This window comes from Lepisosteus platostomus, chromosome 2 (assembly GCF_059453375.1).
Source record: "Lepisosteus platostomus isolate fLepPlt1 chromosome 2, fLepPlt1.hap1, whole genome shotgun sequence".
In the NCBI taxonomy this organism is placed as follows: domain Eukaryota; kingdom Metazoa; phylum Chordata; class Actinopteri; order Semionotiformes; family Lepisosteidae; genus Lepisosteus; species Lepisosteus platostomus.
Genome location: NC_142612.1, coordinates 29,734,691 through 29,756,406, shown reverse-complemented (window position 1 = coordinate 29,756,406; position 21,716 = coordinate 29,734,691). Strand labels below are relative to the sequence as shown.

Sequence of the window (21,716 nt, the reverse complement as noted above, 5' to 3'; positions counted from 1 at the left end):
GTTTTAAATGCACTTCCACATAGTTTCCACTTGTGCCCACTAGTTTGTCTCTCACTGTTCATTCTGAAGAAGACTGCTGAGTTGAGTCTGTCCCAAGTCTTTGAGACTTCTGAATACTTGTATCAAGTACCCTTGCAAACTTGGTCAAGACTAAAAAGGTTCAGGTCATTTGGCCTTTTAGTGCTTTCCAACATTGTCTAGATGAAAATGATACGTCAACGTAAACACTTACCTTTCCTACACAGTACCTTTTTTCATACACAACCATTCCTCGCTCAGCATTATAGTTTATATTTTTATTATCCAGCATTCATAATGCTCGTCTAAATTAAATGTTATCTGCCTTTTTCCTTGTCAGTGAATCCTTCCTTTGATAAGGCTGAATTAATGGATTGCCAAAATGTTAATTTCAGTTACTGAATAAAAAGTTTTTCTACTGTTTTGTATGTGGGAAATAGTAAAAATTTTCATTTTAAGTAGTTAACATATTAGTGAGATATAAATTTCAGGTATAAAATTCTTTAATAAAATTTAGACATGAATAAAATGCCTAAAGTGCAAGAACACAACACACATTTTATTTTCCCATAATAACCTGTAACTACAACAAAAAACATATAAATGTTTAAAGGAAGTGATGAAATGTTCAACATCAAATAATTGAACATAATGAAAGAAAGCAACTTAAAGAAAATGGTTCATTAAAAAGCACAAAAGAACAAAATAGCAGAACCTCTGAAAATACTTAAACTGGGTTTTACATACCAAATTACCCCCCCCCCCCAACATAACCTGAATTTTAATTTCACCCGAGGAAGCCAAAGTAACAGTCGCACATCTGACAACTGCCAATTAAAGCTCTACAAAACACTGGCCAGCTACTTAAAAATGGTTCATGGGAAAGTTAAAGAAAACAAAAAAAGCCACAAGTGAAAGCATTTGTTTCATGTTTTCCTATACGTTTGACTCAGAAGTGAGGAATGTGTTTTCCTTTCAGCTCCCTATTGAAGCAGATGAGCAATGCTGACCTGCACTTTTGTAACTGTTTATCACATCAGAAGCAACTGTCCTCTTCTCTTCCCAGTTCTGACAGCAGCTTAGCTGACACAGCTGAATAAATCAATTAAGAGGTAAACTGAACTATAAGTGGAGGAAAAAAGATTAGGAGCCCCCCAAATAATTAAAGTTTGGACAACACAACAAATCTGCATAATACTTCCTACTAATTACTACCGGAAAATAGAGGGCTGTTTGTTGTAAACAGCAGTGGCACTTGTACAAACATTGGCAGTCCACAACAGAGCCAAAAACTCTTGTTCGCACTGAGCATGGTCTGATGAAAGCAGTCCTTCCAAAGAGTTTTATTGATACAGCTGCTGAGCACGCATTTTATCACACATGCTAATAATCGCAGTTATGGTGCTCACATTTTAATTATTTGTTCTGTAGGCCTGGTTCTCAAACAATTAGCACTAATGAATGGCCAAAATAGCTGGGATCATATATATCTAATTACAGTCAAGAATAGTTCTCGCCTGCATGTGCATTCCAATTTACCTCAGAGGGATAATATTTGTTGATTGTGTTCCTTTATGCTGCGAGAAGGGAAAGAAAGGGGGAGAAACACTGCACTAAAAGAGGGCAAAGTATTCTCTTTTCTGTCTTTGTTCTTGAAAGAAGCTAAAGTCACATCAATAGGCACTTAATCCTGTCATCCACGCTTACAATTGCCTTGCAGTATCAATCAAGCAGAATTTGAACCAAGATGATGCAGCTATATTGTGCAATTAAAAGCAATTCAGGTAGTTATTGCTTAGGGCACTTTGCAGGTCCAAGTACATAAAGTGGCTCTGTGGGGATTCTTAGCGCTGTAGTGTTTAAATTTGGTCAGTAACAATATCTCACAAGGGGAAGAGGGAGGAATATGCAAAAAACCCTCTTGGTGTGGATTGTGAAACAGAGAAAAGGGGAGGAACTGGCCAGCACTTGAGGGACAAAAACCTACAGCACCCATATTGATTGGGAAACAAAAAAAGCAAACAGCAAAATTAGAAAGAAAAATAGAGGGTAGGGGAGGGAGAAGGGGGGGAAGGACCAAATTAAGTCTTCCACATTCAAAGCACACTGCTGCGGGGGGAATGTTAAAAAGCCATTTTAAGTGCCCACTTGAAAGGCAAATAAATTATAATGTAAGAGGGAGGCTTACAAGAAGCCGGTAATTAAAGAATAGATATTACCATATTTAACAAAAAAGCAGAGAAAAAAAGGGGTCTTTAGTATACTGTCATCAGAGGCAGCACAGGACTCAGCAGATTCAGCACTGATTGAAATGAGGAGTCTAATAAAGCCATTATAGTCTGCATTCCTTAAAAAGCTTTTTTATTCACTTTTTCTCTTTTTTTTGACACAGTTGGGGGTTTGTTTCCAGCAACCTTGTAGTTATTGGCGCGTGAGAGGATAGTTTTTCTTTCCCAGTTGTATATTCTGACAGAAAGGAGATTCTGTACCATAAAGGAAAGTGTTCGCAGTTCTTAAATGTGCGTGACACATATTCATTACAAGCTTTTCAAGATTTAACAGCTTAAAGAGCCTGATTCAGGTTTCTGATTGATTTTACTTACCGTGTACCTGTGCGGCCCATGGGGAGATAAAACGAGTTTTCAGGCCCACACATTATAATGTGGTGTAAATATTATTCTTTCACTACACTGGCTGTCTGGAAACTGTGACGAAAAAAGGGAAAAGAATCCTAAATGCAAACAAGTGTGAGGTAAACAACACATTTGATTTTCAGAGTCAGCTTTACATAAAAGCTACTTTTTTTAGATATTTACAAGCATTCCTATTTTACCGTCAAAGCAGAAACCACTCCAAGGGAGTTCCAGTCAGATGATAAGAGTACATGTCATGTACTCCTAAACTCTGGAATCAACACAAAGGGTGCTTTGCCAAATGTAAATACGTTGCTTTAGCCTCATGATCAAGATGAATGGAAGACATGGGGCCGAAGAAGCAACATAAATGCAAATAAGGCATTTTCCAGGACCAGTAACCAAATATGTTCTCACACACTTTAAGAGGTCAAAGCCAGAGTCATTTTCCTTGTGCTTGTGGAAGCCATGTTACAAAACTTCACTTTCTACCACAGCAAATTCCAAGAATGTTTTACCATCAACAGCCAAATACAAGTAATTAATGAAAACAAAAGAACTTGGCCTACCAGCATTTTATATCAGCTATGTGTAATAATGTAATATGTTATGTAATGCTGTATCACATTTGTGGTTTCCAAATAAAAGACTTGTACAGTACAGCTTCTTTGAAGAGAAATTGTTTCAGCGCCTTTCTTTTTAAATGTTAATTCAAGGATTTGGGACCAGAGTTTCTATTTTAATTGGGGGTATATGGGGCCGAGTGTTTGAATTAGTTTATGAAATCTGGTTTAACAAAAAAACGCAGTGTGCAGGACCAAAAGCTTTAATCCTAATTTATAAAATCTGCAGCAATCGGATTTCCAGTCTTCTGTCTGGCTATCTGCCTGAAGCTTAAAGCAACTTTATTTACAGTAGATAAGAAACTAAACTACGTTGCCATATTAAAGCAAGAAGCCTTGACATCTTGCTACACAGACAATGGGAAACATCACAAAGAACAGAAGTAAGCAGGCACAGCACTATCTACCTGTAGTAGTTTGTTCTTGTCAATCATGCAGGGCCTGAAGCAGATGCTCAAGCTAAAGGCTGATACTCTACAGGTCAGGGATGGGAATTAGGAAAAGTTAACAATTTCAGTGTCCGAGTGTGTGTACCCCTGCACCTGCTTTAGACTCATTGGTTTCAACATCACTAGCAGCATCTCTCAGCTCTCCGATATCAGTCTTACACTGCATTGCACTAATGCTGACACTCAGGATGGCAATACGATTTGTGTTATTGCATCACGCCTTCTTCATTACTGACTGGCAGACAAACTGTGCACTGTTTTAATTCTTACTATTTCTTTATTCCTAGTGCAGCATGCATTGCTCAGTACTAATTCTATTGCAACATTATTAAGTTTTCTTCTTGTACATACATAAGAACAAAAAGAACAGAAATGAAAAGAGGTCAGCCAGTCCATTTGGCTCTTTTGGTAGTTAGTTTGGTAGCCAGTTGATCCAAGGATCTCATTCTGTTTTTTTTCTTGGTTTAATTTATATTAATTGGCTTGTTCTGGATAAATTGATAAGAAGCTAAATTTGAATTTGAGTACGGGATAGGTGGCACTGTAGCTAAAAATCTGCGCCTGTGCCTGGAAGGTTGCCGGTTCAAATCCCGCGGCCGGCAGAGGAATCCTACTTCGTTGGGCCCCTGAGCAAGGCCCTTACCCCCAACTGCTCCAGGGGCGCTGTACAATGGCTGACCCTGTGCTCTGACCCCAAGCTTCTCTCCTTGTCTGTGTGTCTGTGTCTCATGGGGAGAAAGCAAAAAAGACGAATTCCTAATGCAAGAAATTGTATATGGTAAATAATAAAGTGATCTTAACTTTCAAAAATGTGGCTGGGTAGCTTGTTCCATATTCCCACAACCCTTTAAGTAAAGTCTAGGTTTCAAATGCACTTCCGTGTGATTGCTCTTTGTACATTCCTAACGTCAATGTAATTTATGTATTTTTTGGTGACTTGGGTGAGGGCATTTGCTAAGCAAATTAACTATTAATAACAACAATAATATATCCCCTTGTGTAGATGCTTGCATGCTTCAAACCCTTCCTCAAAGGTTTAGTGCCATGCAACTACATCAAACTGCAAACAAGGATTTCTGTCACCCCAGCTTTATCCTTCGCATCCTGAAAGACTCTTCTCTAAAGCAATGAAACGGTGATACAAGGTACGTTTCTCAGGACATAATTATAAACAATATATAACATCCAATATATATAAATTAAAAAAAAACATAAAATCAAATTGATTTTCTAACCTTAATTCACCACAGAGTCTTGAAAGCCGATTATTGAAAACATGGTCTTATATCACAAAAACCCACAGATATGCCCACAGATATTCAAAGAACGAGACTGAGCTTTGAGAAGATCTCATTATAGTATTGTCTACATGCTACCAAGGAGAATAGTATGTTTCAAATCATTCCTATGGTTTCAAAGGTACATCACCTTCTACACAGTAAGAAATTTTACAAATGTGATTATGTTTTCAGGAACCTACTGTATATGACTTAGTGTGACAATTACATTTTTAATAAAACCCCTCAAAAGAAGGGTGAGATGAAGTGTGATTATGCACTAATCTGGAATTTTGAACATTTTAATGTAATATTTTCCAAACCACATGGGGTATCTTATTAAGTGGAGGTTTGTGCGGCCTGCTTTCACACCAACAAGAGAAAGACTGAAGGGAGTTGTACTCTCTAGTTTCAGTAAAGGACAGATAAATGGAGTCTTGAATGATGTCTTTCAAAATTCGGAAGGCAATTATTTAAGGTGACTACAGCTGTTATTTAAAAAAAGCAAGTGTAAATTTAACAATCCCAGAAAACCCTTTTAAAGAAGAGAATTATTGATGCACATTGCAAATCACTAAGCCGGGTTAACACAACGGGATCTTTCCAAATTCAACACCATCGAATGTGTAAGAAAATGGACTGTTGCATGGTAGCCTGATTTCATCGTAACATTTTCTTTCTCAATGAAAAAAATCTTTTCAAAATCATTTTTTCACAAAATGAAAACACAAAAATCAACAGTTCTGTGAAGGACCAACAGTGGCAATTAAGATGTCACTATGATTTTAGATAAGGTGCATGCTAACTAATTGCAGACAAAAAAAACGTCAGTTTGTTTTATTAACAAATATCTTTATTAGGCCAAATTTAATCAACACGTCTCTTTAATACCACAATTAAACATCCATTAAACAGCTCTGTATGATTGAGTAGGGGTGAATTAAACAAGCAAAGATTTATTTGCAAGATAGATTTTAAAGGCACTATACGGTATAAAATAAAGATTTTATTCTGATTATAAGATTAGAAAGGAAAAGTTTGTGATAATTTAGTGCCTCAGCTGCCAACAACAAGGAGAACCCAAAACAGCAAGTAGTAATGATTAGGAGGATACGTTTGGTATTGGTAATGAGGACAATGAGGTTTTATATTGGAAAGAAAATGTAAAAACAAGGAGCTACAATGAATCAATACAATGGTATTGATATACTTTCAGATTTGAATTGGAAATCTGGTCAAATTAATACATATTTCGGGAATGTGTTTTTTCTTGATAATTCAACATCTGCTCAAACGTTTCTTGCTATGGAAAAATGTTTTTACAGCTTAACAATAAATCTTCTTCACACCTGAAGAAGGCTCCATGGCCGAAACGTTGTGTTGTCTTTCTTCTTTTTTTCAGCATGGAATAAACCTATTACTTGTTCCTTAGCAATAAATAATACTTAAGAGAGACTGAGCCTTGAGAAGATCTCATTATAGTTGTCATTATATTGTCTTATAGTATTGTATCATAGTAAATTAGAGTATAATAAATTAAGCAGTATTTTGACTTCAACATTTATCACAATAAATGGCAAAACACTCATACATTGCCAGACATAAACTAATTGCAGAAAGGCATGCGGTTATCAGATTTTAGATCTGACTTTAGAACCTAAAGAGGTTGTCTGAAATTTCTATACTTTTCTTGTTTCAGTACAGTTTAATACAACTGTTCCTGATAATGAAAACACATAAAAGGTCCTTATATTACCTGTCCCTGCCCTGGGACTTATTTCTGCCAATTTCTCTCCTTAAGACAATATGTCTGTGATGAGTCGGTGCACGTGGCTCTGTGTATTACAGTGTTAAAAATGAAGGGAGGTTTATCTTTACTGCTGACCACTGCGAACTCTGTTTAATGAAGGACAAAAACAATAGCTGCAAGTTACACTTCTGTGAAGAAACTATTAAGGCCAACATATGCATTACTTGAACAAAACCCTATATTTCTAAACTCTAGCTCTGGCTCTCTGTCGACAGAGCTTGTAAAAGAATGGATGCAAATAAATAATAAGTAAAGAACATAAGAATGTTTGCGAAGGAGGCAATTTCATACATCTAGCACATTTAGTTCTTAAAAACTACCTGATCTGGGGATTTCACCTAACTGAAGAAATTACAATATTGGCTTCGACAACATCCCATAGAACATAGTAGTTTTTCTAGACTCCCACAGACCATAGTGTTAAGAGGCTCTCAGTTTTAAAAGCACTACCCTTTAGATTCTACTTGTGTCCTCCAGTTCATGTTTCACTGCTGATCCCAGAATTCCTGAGTCAGGTCCACTTGAATTCTTCTCTGTTCAGGACTAAAAAAAATCTAGCTTCTTCTAGCTTCTAGCTGTTCTTCTAGAAAAGCTGGATGTTCCTTTGAATGAGATTATATATGGTTGCTCTTTTTCAGACGGATTTCAGGGCAGCAAAATATTTTCTACTTTGTCTTACTAGTTCACTAGGTCTAAGTCTTACTAGTTCATTGTATCTATCATCTACTGGTATAGTTCATTAAGTTATCTGTATATCCTAACATTTTATAATGCTTCTCTAGGTCAGACTAAACACATACTTCTGTATCATAGGGAGATTCATTAAGCTATTTTAAATGTAATTAATATTTTCTTATCTACATTTAAAGCTCTGCACTTTGCTACAAACCACCTGCAAGATGATTGTCCAATCTTGAATTCTAAATGTTTTTCACTGTATTGACAGCTTCTACCGTGTTTGTTAATTCACTTATTTTGGTTTCACTGATAAACATCTCTAGTTTACTACCTACAGTATACCAGAATCTAGATCACTGATATACATTAGGAAGACAGTAGTCATAATACAGATCCCTTTGCTACTTCTTTGTACAATCCCACTTACAATTTAGCATACACCTCTTATCTGTACTCTTTGATTTCAATCTATTAACAGTTCCTAAATCCTGCAAATTTGAAAAATAATCTTTTAAGTCTTATAAAAATCTAAATATGCCAAATCATGTGCTCTCTTAATATACATTACTGTTGTTGCTTGTTCAAACAACTAACTTTAAAGTCAGTTAAGCAAGACCTACCTTTCCCAAAGCCATAGGCCAGCTATCCCATAGAAACCTGTTTTTACACATATGATCCAGTAGTTTAATTCTATTTATTGTTCCATAACCTCATATGTAATAAAAACAAGACACGATGATTTCATATTGCTTATATCACGTCTGCAGTGACTGCCGGCAGTGTTTTGCAAACAGTTTTTGAACAACATCTCTCGTTTCTTTAAGTACAATTGGAAGTCCCAGTACTGACAAGGGGTACATTAAGGGTTAAGGTCAGGCCAGTGTGTGTCAGGGACATGTTATACAGTAAAACCTTTCATAATCCATATGTACATTATACACTGTTTTTGAAAAAAGACATTTAAAAATAGAAGTAATACTTTACAATAATAAAATAATCTGCCATTTTTTAGAAAATAATTTTAAATGGGAGTTTAAATTAAATACATCATTTGTGTTAATTGAGTTAGCATCACTGGGGTCGTAGGCTATCTGTGTGGTCTGTGTATGTTCTCTCCATGTCCAAAGACATACTGGTGGGTTAACTAGCTTCTGGGAAAACTGGTCCTGGTATGTGTGTGTGTTGTTGTGTCTGTGTGTCTACCCAGTTATGGACTGGTGTCCCATCCAGGGTGAATCCTGCCATATGCTCACTGCTCGCTGGGATAGGCGCTGGTTCCCCCGAGCCATCAGAAAATGGAGGAATGGATTCCATGACACTACCCTCATCTCTACATCCTTCCATTCTCCACATCTTATGTGTACAGAGGAATGGGGTAGGCCAAAGCCTAACCCGACAGACATAGGGAAGAACCTCACCCTCCCAGTCCATTGCAGGACGAGCACAAACTCCGCCACACAGGGACAGACACAAAGTAACTTTTTGGATGGAACGAAATCAGCTAACCTGTAGAAACACACACTCTGTTGGGCATCAATGCTAAATGTCTTGTCAACTTTCCTTCCTGCTTCTCTATAGAACAGGCTTACATTCTAGTTACAACAGGTATAGCTTCAAGTGTTTCTGATTTCAGAATAATTCTGTTTCAAGGCATTTTTTCATGTGGCAGTGTAGAATGCCATGACTTTTAAGAATCCTGAAAAAATGACAATTTTAAGATTAGTTACTGCGTGTGGAAGTTAATAGAACTCTAGGGAGACAGCAGGCCATAGCACCACTATCGTTACAAAACAAGGTGCCTTTTAAAATCTCCAAACTCCACATCTGTCTTGTATAACGCTGAAGACTTGTGTCTTATTTTCACAACACTATGGCAGTAGACAGCAAAAGCATAGTTTAATCAAATAAATCAGGTAAGATGCAAACCAATGAAAAGTCATCAATATTTATCTTTTTATAGTGATTTATATTTATCTTTCACTACGACATCTGCAAAAAGCAAGAGAAACGATACAAATGAAAGCTAATTCTTAGAATGATGTCCAAGTTCTTCTTAGGACACAAAACAGAAGGTATAATCATGTAACAAAACAATTACTGAAATTATCCACAGCACAAAAGGTCTGAGGCACTAATCAGAGTGCTTGTACTCAACACAAGGACTGACTAAATGATCCAATCCCTTCAAAATAGGATAAACTAGAGGCAAGTGACCCCACCAACACATTTCAAGAGCAACACAAGCACCACTTGCTCTCTCTCCACTCCTCTCCCTCATTAAAGGGGATTTTACAGCTTAATCTGAAGAACTACAATGAAGTAAGGCGAGTTATCTTCAGTTCCCTATGAATCTACCTGTAATCCTCCTCAAATGCGTGTCTTTTTATTTCAATGCAATGATAAAAGCACAATCTGAAAGTAAAACCTGTGCATTTATTACCACGATTCTCGTTTCTATAGACAGTATCACCTCAACCCTTAGAGGAAATTGCTTTTCAAAATCTAAATCAAAGTTGTTTTTTACTGAATGCTAGATAGATAAACTGGGAATTAATAGGAATTAGACTGCACCATTTCACAACTATAAGAAACAAAACAAAATTCCACTTTTGTGTATAATAAAGTCAGCCGCCACAGACAGCTGTTTCTCCTTATTAGGGCTCATCAGCAGGGAATAGCTAAGTTTGACCAGTGTAACGGGCTTATATACTGTATGTGTTTTACAAGGAACAGGTTTCAGGGTTACAGTGTGTTTTAAGAGCAAGCACTCGCTGAGAATTTTGGGAATGATTATTAATTACCTCTCACTGTTTCAGAATTCTGGTGGCATAACCAAAAGAGAGATGAAAGTATTTACACCAGAGGTGCTAGAAAATTAACCCTAATGGGTTTCCTAACCAGAACATTCTGCTAGGTAGATTCTATTAGACTGCATTCATATTTTAAACACACACCGCAGAACTGATATGCTGCTTCTGCTTGTAATGTCTCGGATTAATTTCAATGTAGATAAATCCTTGATCTTACTTTTTGTTTTACTTCAGTCAACAACAATAAAAAAAAATCTTCAAAAAAGGTGAAACAAGTGTTGGGTGTGGGGAGGGCACAGGGTTAGCTTTTTAACTTAGCATTTTTATTGACTTCCAAGAAAACAAAATAACTGGGCACATTAAGAAGTGCATTCTGCAATAGACATTCAGTCCTTCCGAAGGCCATTGTGCCACTTTGAAGAGAATAAAAAGAAACCCCACTGTTTGAAATCCAGTGGAACATCCCCACAACAGAGCACAACTGTTCCCTTATGCATGAATGGGATGGAGACAAAAGGAAAGATGGACTTCTGAGCTACAGCAAAAAACAAAGGCAACAAAAGTGCTGATCATGAGGGAATGACACAACTCGATGCGGCAGAAAGGCAAAGAGAAAAGGGCCTCAGACAATAGCACACACAGCTAAGTGACACGTAGAAGAATTGAAAAATCTACAGGAGAAGTGTCTCTTCTTCTCCGGGCCCGACAAGAAACAACTACTTGTCAGCTCTACTGCTGTAAACAGATAAACTAAAGCTGGTCAAATCGCCTCAGCCAGAGGCTAACCTCAGATCTGTGACATGGATGGAGAGGACAGGAGAACTCTACTCCCTGGGCTTTTTTTGTGAGATTTTTCCTTCTGATTTTTAACAAGAAGAAATGATTTAAACGTGAAGCGTCCGAATTGTACAGCATTTTCCTAGCCTGGCATCGACCATTTTGTAATTAATATTAATTTTTGTCAGCTAGAAGTTCAATTTTTTCAACTTATCCTCCCCACCCCCTCCTAAATAAAAATCCACTTAAGCCGCAGTTTTTGACATTAGTATTCTGGAAGCTTCGACGATTTGTAAAATATTCTCCCCCTCATTTCCTGTACTTTGTTTCTACTGAAAACATCTCTCATGGTGTACAGGAAGCAGTGTGTGCTCCTAATTTTAATCGCTTGTAATGCTTCATTTACAGTAATATCATGCCACCTAGAAAGAAAAATGAATTTTAATGCAGTTAGAGCAGAGACCCACAGGGAACTGAGAGACTTACAAAGCCTGACGTGTGCATTTAGCAGAAACTGTCCATTAAAAAAAGCAACATACAATGTACAAATATATTTGTCCTCCCAAGAAGATCTTTATACTTGCCAGCATTTAGGAAGCCTCAGTACTAACACTTTCAGAAAGTCTATTGGCAGTTATTTCTAAGAGTTACAGACGATGAACACACACTGAAAGTTTTGTGTTCCCTTTTCTCTCCAGGCGCAAGATGACAGTGAAGGATACAGTAATGCCATAATCTGAATGTTCAACACTTGTCTCTAGCCTTTACCAGCAGCACATATTAAACTAAAGGGCTATTATTAAGCCTGCCAGTATGCTTGATTAATGGATAAACGCTGTAATTGATTAGCAGAGAAGTGGGAATTAAAACAGAGTTCAGCATCAATAATGACTCCCTGACAAAGGTAGCTGACATAAAATGTAAAATGATAGCCTGGAGCTATAACGTCATCAAAGACAAGCAATTCAGCCCAGTCTCCTGTCCTCTGCATTTCTTTGGTCCTTTTCTTTTGGTAACGCTGTCCGTTAAACTGACAGGAACCATTATAGGAGCTTCTTGTCAATGCACCTTCATAAAACAAGTTGTAAAACAGCAAATAAGAACCCTAAATGGCTTCATTATCTTTGGCACTCTAAATTGAGGCAGAGGTGTTTCGGGCCTGCCATTTTTGTCCGAGAACTTCTCTGTATGGCCCTGCTCCACAGGCTCAACTTCAGCCTGGCTTCCTTTCCATAAAGCCCTTCCGGCTGTCTGTGTAGAGGTTACTGCATTTTAAGACTAGATTAACCAACTAAAAACAAATACTGGCTGAGCACTAATGAGGCACTTTCACAGAGTGCAAGGCTGTGCCCAGCTTTCACCACAGATAATGCCTTCCATTTCATCATGCTCACAATACGGAGTCAAGTGCTTAACGATATTCAGCATTAATTATTTATAAAAATCTTAATTAAACCATATTTGCTCGCCCATAGCAAGAAAATAATGCGACAAGGGGCTAAAATGTTAAGAAAATGTTCTCTCTGTGGGTAGCAGTGGAGGAAAAACATGAAAAAAAATTATGTCATTAACAAAAGTACTTTTACAATACAATTATTTCACAGTTAACACTACGAACCAAGGGAAAAATGCAATGGTAGTAAGACAGATGGCTACTGCATCTGGAACATTATTCCTTTTACAGTACAAAAGCTTGGTACTATCTGATTTTTATTTATTTCATGCTAATATATTTAGATATTTCACTGCATGACAGCAGGACTGCAGTATGGCCAGAATATTTGGGTACATGTACCTAACCTTTTAGCTATTTCAAGATACCATGGGTGCTTGGCATTACACAGACATATGCGCTGGAGGAATAATTAGGTTATAACTTTGCTGGAGTAAAGTAAGGACTTACTGAGGTACACTAAACCTTTTGTAACTCCTTCTCCAATTCCGCTTTCAAAACGATTAAAATATTCTAGTTTACATAGAAAACCTTTAAAAACAATATGTTCTATAAAGCATATAAAATATAAGGTCTGTTGGCATACAGCAGAGTAATCCCTTTTTATTCCTAACTTAACCTGCCTTTCCATATCTTTTCAGAGTAACCCATCCTTTATAAACACTCAGTGCTTGGAAGAAGACTTAAGTCAATTTCTTATACCAAACCCTCTGTTCAAGGGTTTTGTGCCAGTTCAGGTTTTTTTTAACATATAAGTTCTCTTTCCATCTACACGCTTGCCTGTACCTAGCTGTAACTTTTAAATGTCACTTTAGTTTGTGTGCCTATTTTTTTCCCGACCTCCAGCACGCCTTAAAAAAGTATCCGATCATTCTGTGACTGTAATGATTTACCCACCTACTAGGTACTAATGTTCACATTCAACAATTGCTGCTCAAGGGACGTATAAAGGTCACTCACTGTTGACCCTTTCCAGGAGATTCTGACATAGATATTTAATTAAGTTAAGCAATGAGAGTCTCCACAGGCAAAGGGACAGCTTCAAACCAAGTGAATGTCAGGAAATTCCTTATAGCTTTTAAAGCATGCATTAGATATGGTACAGATACAAGCTGGAAGACAAAAGTGACACATTTTATCACCAAGTCATGTTTAGAAGACAACCGTGGTAGCTTAAAATGTTTTATATGTGTATACTTCATATAAATACAAAGAAAAAAGCAGGCATAGAGCACAACCATTTTTCAGGAATCTATGGTAGTCCACTGACCAATTTGAAAATATAAATTCTTAACATTTTTTGTCACTGACTAGCAGCTGTCTGAATACATGTAAAGCACTGAAGAGGCTCTGATCTTAATGAGGAGCACTAACAAGAAAAAAATAAGTTTATACTGTAAATTCCCTGATCTTCCCATATTAACGGGAATCATTGGATGAAAAACTGCATCTTTTTCTGGTACTAAGTCATCAATTAAAGCCAAAATACATTTAAAATATAAGAGGACATTTTATAGAATTATGAAATCCACACATCCTTTGAAAGCATTAATATGCACAGGATACTATCTTGAGGCTTTTGAAGAACTCTCACATGGAATTCAAATTCATGCTAGTGGAATACTCATCAAAATCGAATATAGTAGCAACCATATCATTATTCACTGAAAGATATGCTGAAAAAATAATAAACGACATCTCCCAAAACAGGAAGACTCCATGCAATGGAAAAAATGGTTCTTCTTCATTTGATGAAGGTTCCTTTCAGGAATACAGCTTTGGTTTAACGCTCTCCTGATCATGAGGCCATAATAGAGCTCTGTCATATTAAAATAAGCAGGACATGACCAGAACAAAATACACCTGTGACAGAATCACTGGGCACAAAATGGAGTACGGCAGATCCAAACATATGCGTCTCTGGTATATTAGCTTGGCCTTGTACGTCACACCAAGTTGGATGCAGATGGTGATGCAGACGGTTGATATTTATACCATAATTGCTCAAGAACTGTGGGAATGCTGGATACTAGCGTTATATTTTAGGGGTTCTTAGTTTAATATTGTAGGCCTCTCTGTATGAACAAAAATGCAGAATGGAGAAGGAGTATTTCTTTTAGTCTCTACGGCTACATAACAAATACGAATTGTGCACCAGAGACATCTTAAGAATTATAATGATATCTAAGGGAAAAAAAATTGGTCCACTCAGTGGGTATCTGGGACTGATTAAGATGTGTTTTCAGTCAGCTTTATGTCCCACTTCTGCAGTAAAGTTAAGCCTTACATTTGAATAGGTTCACTGCTCCCTACATACAGAGCCTTTTCTCACTGCTCCTTCAAACTGCTCGGAAGCTCAACTGAAAAGGTCTTAACTCCCCCCCATCCCAAATCTTCTGTGGACACATTTCTGCTTTATATTTTATGGTAAACTACACTACAGTGAACAAAATATAAAAAGGAAGAATCTTTTATTTTTCCCCTTAATTATTTATAGTTAGGTAGACCATGTTGGTTGGTTTCCTCCCTACTACTGTTGAAAAATGTTTTATAATATACATTTAAAAACACTTTTAAACACTAATTTCCTCTTAAAATAGCGGACTCCATCAATAGATTTCACTGATCTGTCTCATGTTATCTTAAAGCTCATGATTATATGACCTCTGATTGTCAATTAAAAAAAAATATAACAACATTAGAAAGTTACAAACAAGATGAGGTCATTGAACACATCTCTTTCCGTTGGTTAATAATATTTCAATAATCTGAGTCTTATCCGGCTATGTCTATAAGTTTCTCAAGGAATTAGCTTCAACAACATGTCTTGGAAACCTGTACCATACACCCAACACCATTTATATAAAGAACTTCTTTCTATTCTCAATCCCAATTACACTTTCTCATGTATGTTACAGAAGGAACTCCTTAATATTTAAAGTAACAAATACTAAAGATTTAGGTCAGGGATTTCACATATTTACTTAGGCTTATAGATACAATGTATGAAGGCAAAGTACATAAAATAATTACACTGAAGAACAGTTTGGGATAGGTTTAGTAGATTTGGGAGATTCACACAAAATCTGAATATGGAATTTGATCACATTTATTGGCTCCAATACAATGAAGAAGTGAGCACCAAACTGCTTATCTGCAAAAACTGCACAGTGTACGTTTGTTACCCACTATTTTTTATCAAACCGACTTTATTGTGAATGTAGTTCCTTTCCAGGTAAGTTTACTGTGCCCTCTAGTGGCGACATGAAATTACTGCAGTTGATTGTGAACAATCAAAACCAGTAAAAACCTTCACAAATCAAATAACACAAACCAATCAATAACTTGTTGTATTCATTGACAACAATATTGGCAACTTCATCAACAGCAATTATATATAACAAATTATATAACTAATTATATAATTATATAACAAACTTTATCACCCCACATGTCAGGCTAACAGGAGGATCTAGTTAAAGAAAAGTAAGTTTTATATTGTACATCTAGTTTAAATAATTAAAATAAATAATTTCAGGATGTTTCTAATGCATCTGAAGTTTTGAAAATATACGTAATGCACCATTATAACGTTTCTGTTTTTGGCCTATTTTTATATCTATAAACCTTGAGTCGAACAAAGCAATGTACTTTTCAATTATATACTTGTATACAGCAGTCACACTGTTATAAAAAAAAAACCTTCAGGAGTTCCTAGACACTTTTTGATACTTTCTTGATTTTAATAACAATTAAAAACTCTTCAATAGTAAAATGGTTCTGTTTACTACAGTTAAACCACACAATATGTCAAAGGTCCTTTTATAATACTGAAGTGTGCCATTGTAGTGGTAGAGAGTTATAATGAAATGTCCCGAAAGCTTTTTACTCCTCTATTACACAACTTTGTCTTATTTAGTAAGAGATGAACATACATTTATCCTACAGCTTGAAACTAGCCTGCAGTGTATCGAAAAAACTGTTTCTTTTTTGCTTTTTATTTAAATTAGATTGTTTTTTGAAATACGGGAACTGAATTCCTTGAAACTGGTGAAAGAGCTCCACCAAGGAAATGCCGCACTTCTTCTTTTCAGAAAACGAGGAAAACAATCACTTCTTTACCTGCTTCTCCACGCTGCCAAGAAGAACCTTTTTCTGACACGCTGGTGCATAAACCTAACAGTTAGAAGTTTTTGACATGAACGTCTAAAGGGCTTTTCATTTATCTAATCCTCCATTACATTGGAAGTCCTCAGCTGAAACATGGAAAACAAAACCCCTTTAAACCAAGGTCAGTTTTGATACTACAGCCATGTTGGATTTACCTTTGTGGGTGTTACTGAGAAACCCAGCCGATTTCAAGCAGTCCTGCTCAGTGTTGCCAAGCGGCAGGCCGAGTGACAGCAGGAGCAGCTTTGTGATTTACACAAAAGTGGGCCAGAGGAAGAAACTCTGCCCTGGCACAGAGGCTTTCAGTGGACTGCTCTCTGACCCTCACAACCCCTGAAGGAAACAACACTATTTAGCTTTCATTATCAACAGGATAAATGTCAAATTAAAGATGAGAGATATTCCCCCATGACCAAAAGCATAATGCAGGATGCTGAAAAGGTCAGCAGAAGTCCAGCACTAAATAATCCAAAAACTATATATAAATAGATGTACTGAAAGAGTTTATTACAAGCCATTCTCCTCTCATAAACAGACATATCATTTATGAATACCTCTGGAAAGAAATACAGCCCATTATTTTGTTTTGTTGGCACAAGTGACATTTATGTATGGCTCACAGATGGCATTCAGGCCCCCAGACTTTTTGTTTTAAAGAGACACTAGGAATGCAGTTTCCGGTTACTGAAGTAGCTACTGTCAAGTTAGACACAGTTGGGCAGCCAGTTCACCGAAATCAGGTCCTGGCTACTACACCACTTTTGTATTTGGAAAATCATTTCAGAAGAACACAGTATTTTCTGTAACATTTCTCTTATCAAGACGGAATAAAAGCAGCTCGCAAACACTGTTCAACTCAGAAACTCCAACACAAAACAAAGATTCTCATCATCTCTAATACCTATAACAAATGAAATCTGAAAATATGTTATGGCTTTCTCTTTCAGAAAGACACAGCGACAGACAGACAGAATGCAAATCCTGATGCAACAGTATTCAGTCTGAGCCTGATCTTGAATACACTCCATTTAAAACACATAAAGCTCTAGGCAGCTAAAAAACATGATTTGAATGAAATATTCTTAAGACCTTTGGATTCAGAAAATGTTTAGAAATACAAAAATATCTAATGGGTAAGAAAACAATAATAACAATCCTTCAAAAGCCAGCCCTGGCTTGATAATGTGGATACCTTTTGTATTTTAGCATCAAACCCCCTTTGTCTCAGAGCCCAAGAACCCCTGATGCCCTGAACTCCCTTTACAAATCAGATCCTTTAATTAATACTGGCTTAGGCCCGATTGCTCCTGGCGCTCCAGGGTGTTTCCTGAGACCAGCCGAGAGTGGGTAACGACAGTGGGACAAAGTGCAGCGACTAAATCCGCCCACCTGGCAGGAGAAAATGACAGAAGGTTTAGCAAGGACAATAATTACAGGCAAAACCTTCTTCAGGTTAAGAAATCAGTTGTGTAATTAAGCCTTGGTCTCCCCATATTGAGGTGAAAGTTAACCACAAGGCCTTAATGAGATCTACTAATCTACTGTACATAAAACACCTTTTTATTTGTGGCCTCCAAATTTACCCCTTACATTTACTTTACAGTTTTATTTAAAGCTGCCATCGAAATAAAGAAGTAAGAAATATTTCAATACAGTACCAAATACATATCTCAAACTGCAGGACCGTCTAGATCCAGAGAGAGTAGGACTGTACAGAAATGTACATATCTCAACTTCTTGTACTATATAGAACCATGTACAAAACACAAACTGTAGGATTATATAGAAAATGTACATACTTCTATCTTAAATGATAGGACTGTATATAATCATCTCTATATCTCAACCTGTAGGACTGCATATAACCATGTACATCTAAGGCTTTATAGAACCATATGCTTAGCTTACACTTTAAGAATGCCCTCAGTGTTATATAGTATGGCAAATCTGTTTACTTCAGCAATCACATAGAAATATTTATCCCTGATAGAAAACTAAGGAAATTTAAGTACTCATGTTGACCAATGGTTTTACAGTTGGAGGATTAAGTCACACTACTGACATACTGACATGACAATTCTCTTGAATGTACTACAGTATATAGCATTAGACATGTCTTTGAAACCTCAATTTTTAAAATGGCTATGAAAGGTCATTATTGTTCTGAGATTTTCATTGTGTCATAAATTTCCTCTACACAAAAAAAAAATATGTATTATGATATCATGTTCACAGAACCGCTGTTAGGCGCTCGGTATACAAAGTAATTACTTCAATGTGAACTAAATTCACAATGTGTTCCAGAAATGGCTATGGATTAAGTAACATATATCATCATAACAGGGGTTTAACTTAGAGCTTTTAAAACATCACTTGTTTTCATAGCAGTCAGGGCATGATTTAAAATAGTGTTTTATAAAGACACTAATATGTTTTGCTGACAAAGTACTTGGATAAAATACTGGCTGTATTAATATGTTCAGAAATCCATTACAGCTCCTAGCAAAGATTTTCTTACAGCCAAATTAAGCAATTTTAACAAGCATAAAACAATTTCATATAAGAAAAATCACCGTACACTATGTGCCTCTGTAAATGCAAGATTGACAAAGTAGACATGTTTACCTTATGTTTTATTGATCAAATTAAATTCAGAAAAGAAAATCTAACATGCAGGCTTAAGACAAACAGAACAAACACCTACACCGAAAATGGGATAAACAGACATTTATTTCCTTGCCTCTGGCTAATGAATTTACTAATATGCCAGTTGGATACAAGTCTTCACAGCACCTTATAAATGACATTAAAAAACGCTTGCTTGCTTCTGAGAGGGTTTGGGAAAGACGAACAAGGGATTAGGCGTGTGCTGATGAGAAAGGGAAGGAACCCTCAAACCAGAATATTCTAGAAAAGGTCCTTCTCTTCTGAAGCCACACCAATACATTAATTCAAATAATAACATGTGATCCAGACCAATCCAATCCACCTTGACAGCAACAACATCTTCCCGCATTGTCGAGCCTCATGGTGTGGAAATCAAAAGGTGTCCTGTTATAGCATTAGGGGCAGGACTGCATGAGATCTGGGCCTTTTAAGTCTGCTTTTTTTTTAAAACAAAAATGACTTTCACTGATATTCAGAACTTTCCCCAAGGCTGAAGATACAAAGACAGAGAAAGCTAATGAAGCAATCCTAAAGAAGTAGAAAAAGGGCAAAGCAGAGGCACTGGCAGAGTAGGAAGTTGGCTAATGCAGGACTGCCAGGCATTACCAGGAGATCTGACTAACCAGTGCGGGAAAGAGGAAAATACTGCACCCAGGAGAGCTGTCACAGAGCTGCTAGATGGCAGGCTACAGTCTCCCCTCCCCTCCAGTCAGGAAAGGCAAAGGGGGACCCTCCTGTTGGGTATGAAGGGCAGGAAGGAAGATAGAGGCAGAAAACTCAGGCCTAGACTGGAGACTTGGGCGGCTTTTGATGTAAGAGGGACGTCAAACTGTCACTGTCGGAGACCCACAGGATCAACAACAACACTTCACAAGTCACCAGTGCTGCCCTTAACTGCTGTTACGTCATACATTTAGCTTTCTGCTTTTCAGGACTGTTTGGCCAACACCTCCCCCCCCCTGACAACACGGAAAACAGAGCCCGCCAAAGAGACAGCCCAAATAATAACACAACTGATCCGTCATCGTTCCAAAGCTTTTAGCGCATTAATTCAAACAAATGAGCAAGGAAAAGGCCAAGACCTGTCCCGCCTTTGGATAATGGAAAACTTTCTCATGAGCTGGGGCCGGTGTTCATTCTTTCATCTGCATAGAAATATCTTTGGAACATTTTAGTGGACAGGAAGGCTTCTAATGGAACTCTGAGAACAGGAACACCGAGCTATGAGGAACAGGTCTTCATGTCAACATTGCAGTCCCAAGGACAAGCTTCATCGTTCCACTTCTTACCTGCAGGCAGCAACTTTACCTGTTACTGTATATGAAGATGTATTTGTTAAGCTGTACTGCAATTATACACAGGCTTTATACTAAGAATCGTATGCTTTAAATGAGCATAATGGAAAAATGGGTTATCAAAATATTTATACTCAACTCTTAGCTTTGTTTTTAGAATCTAATTCCACAGAGATACAATATAACTTGTTTCTTTGTTTTTACAGATGGCATACATTTTTTCACAAGCTGTAAAACTTTTTTTAGTTGCTAGAAAAGCAAGTTCAGTATTCTTGACAGTTCCTGTTTGCCAGCACGGAGGGCATTTACTTTTCTGTTGAAAGTCTTTTCAGTTAGTCACTCCTACAGAAGACGTCAGTCCAACATGGTAATGATTCAATCTCTGCCATGACACGCTACTGAATGAATCTCTTGCCCAGGTGCACAATGAGGACTAAATTGACAACAAATAATCCTATTTGTTTCATTATCCAAATTATATTTTCAGGGGGACTTATTTGTATGGACATCATCCATATATCTTCTTGTCACAAGGTGGTAAAAGTCTGGAAAAGGAAATATTAAACAAACCAGGAAACATTATTCGTAACGGCCTTTTAAAACCTTAAGGAAGGTAGGGAAGCACGGAACTATCATGTGTCCAGAAAAACATTTTTTGTAATGGGAAAATCACTTTAGCCAAGTCTAGTCATAGCCCAAGATGAACGCTCACTGTAAGTAGGTGGTATACAGTGGAAGTTGAGTTCCATACGGAGAAACGGTGAGAAACTCGGTGATACAGAGTATAAAACACCTTTAATAAATAGTTCCCTCAACACCACCACATTTTGCTTAAAATATAAACTTTTCATTTGTTAGTGAGAAACACTTCAATTATGATGCAATTCAATCCCAAAGCCATTTCTTACTGTAATATTTGTCATGCTTTGGTAAGATGAAAATGAGTGTATGTTTTGGTTAGCTATTTACTTAAATTAATTACTGAATAATGAAGAGGTATTTGATCTGCCTGTGAGGGAAATTATATAACTGACAGTTTTAATGATTACTTCAGAT

At 36.9% G+C, this 21,716-nt stretch overlaps 1 protein-coding gene across 2 annotated transcripts in view; it reads right to left on the bottom strand.

The window, feature by feature from the left end:
* clybl (citrate lyase beta like) overlaps positions 1–21,716 on the bottom strand; it is a 71,729-nt gene that overhangs the window by 33,600 nt on the left and 16,413 nt on the right. The window contains exon 1 of one of the 2 annotated variants that reach the window (XM_088604415.1): positions 16,651–16,801. The exons of the other annotated variant lie outside the window; for it this stretch is intronic. Coding sequence (XP_088460541.1) covers positions 16,651–16,700 — 50 coding nt within the window. The 5' untranslated portion in view covers positions 16,701–16,801. Of the gene's footprint in view, positions 1–16,650; positions 16,802–21,716 lie in introns of those variants that run through there. 2 annotated transcript variants of the gene reach the window in all.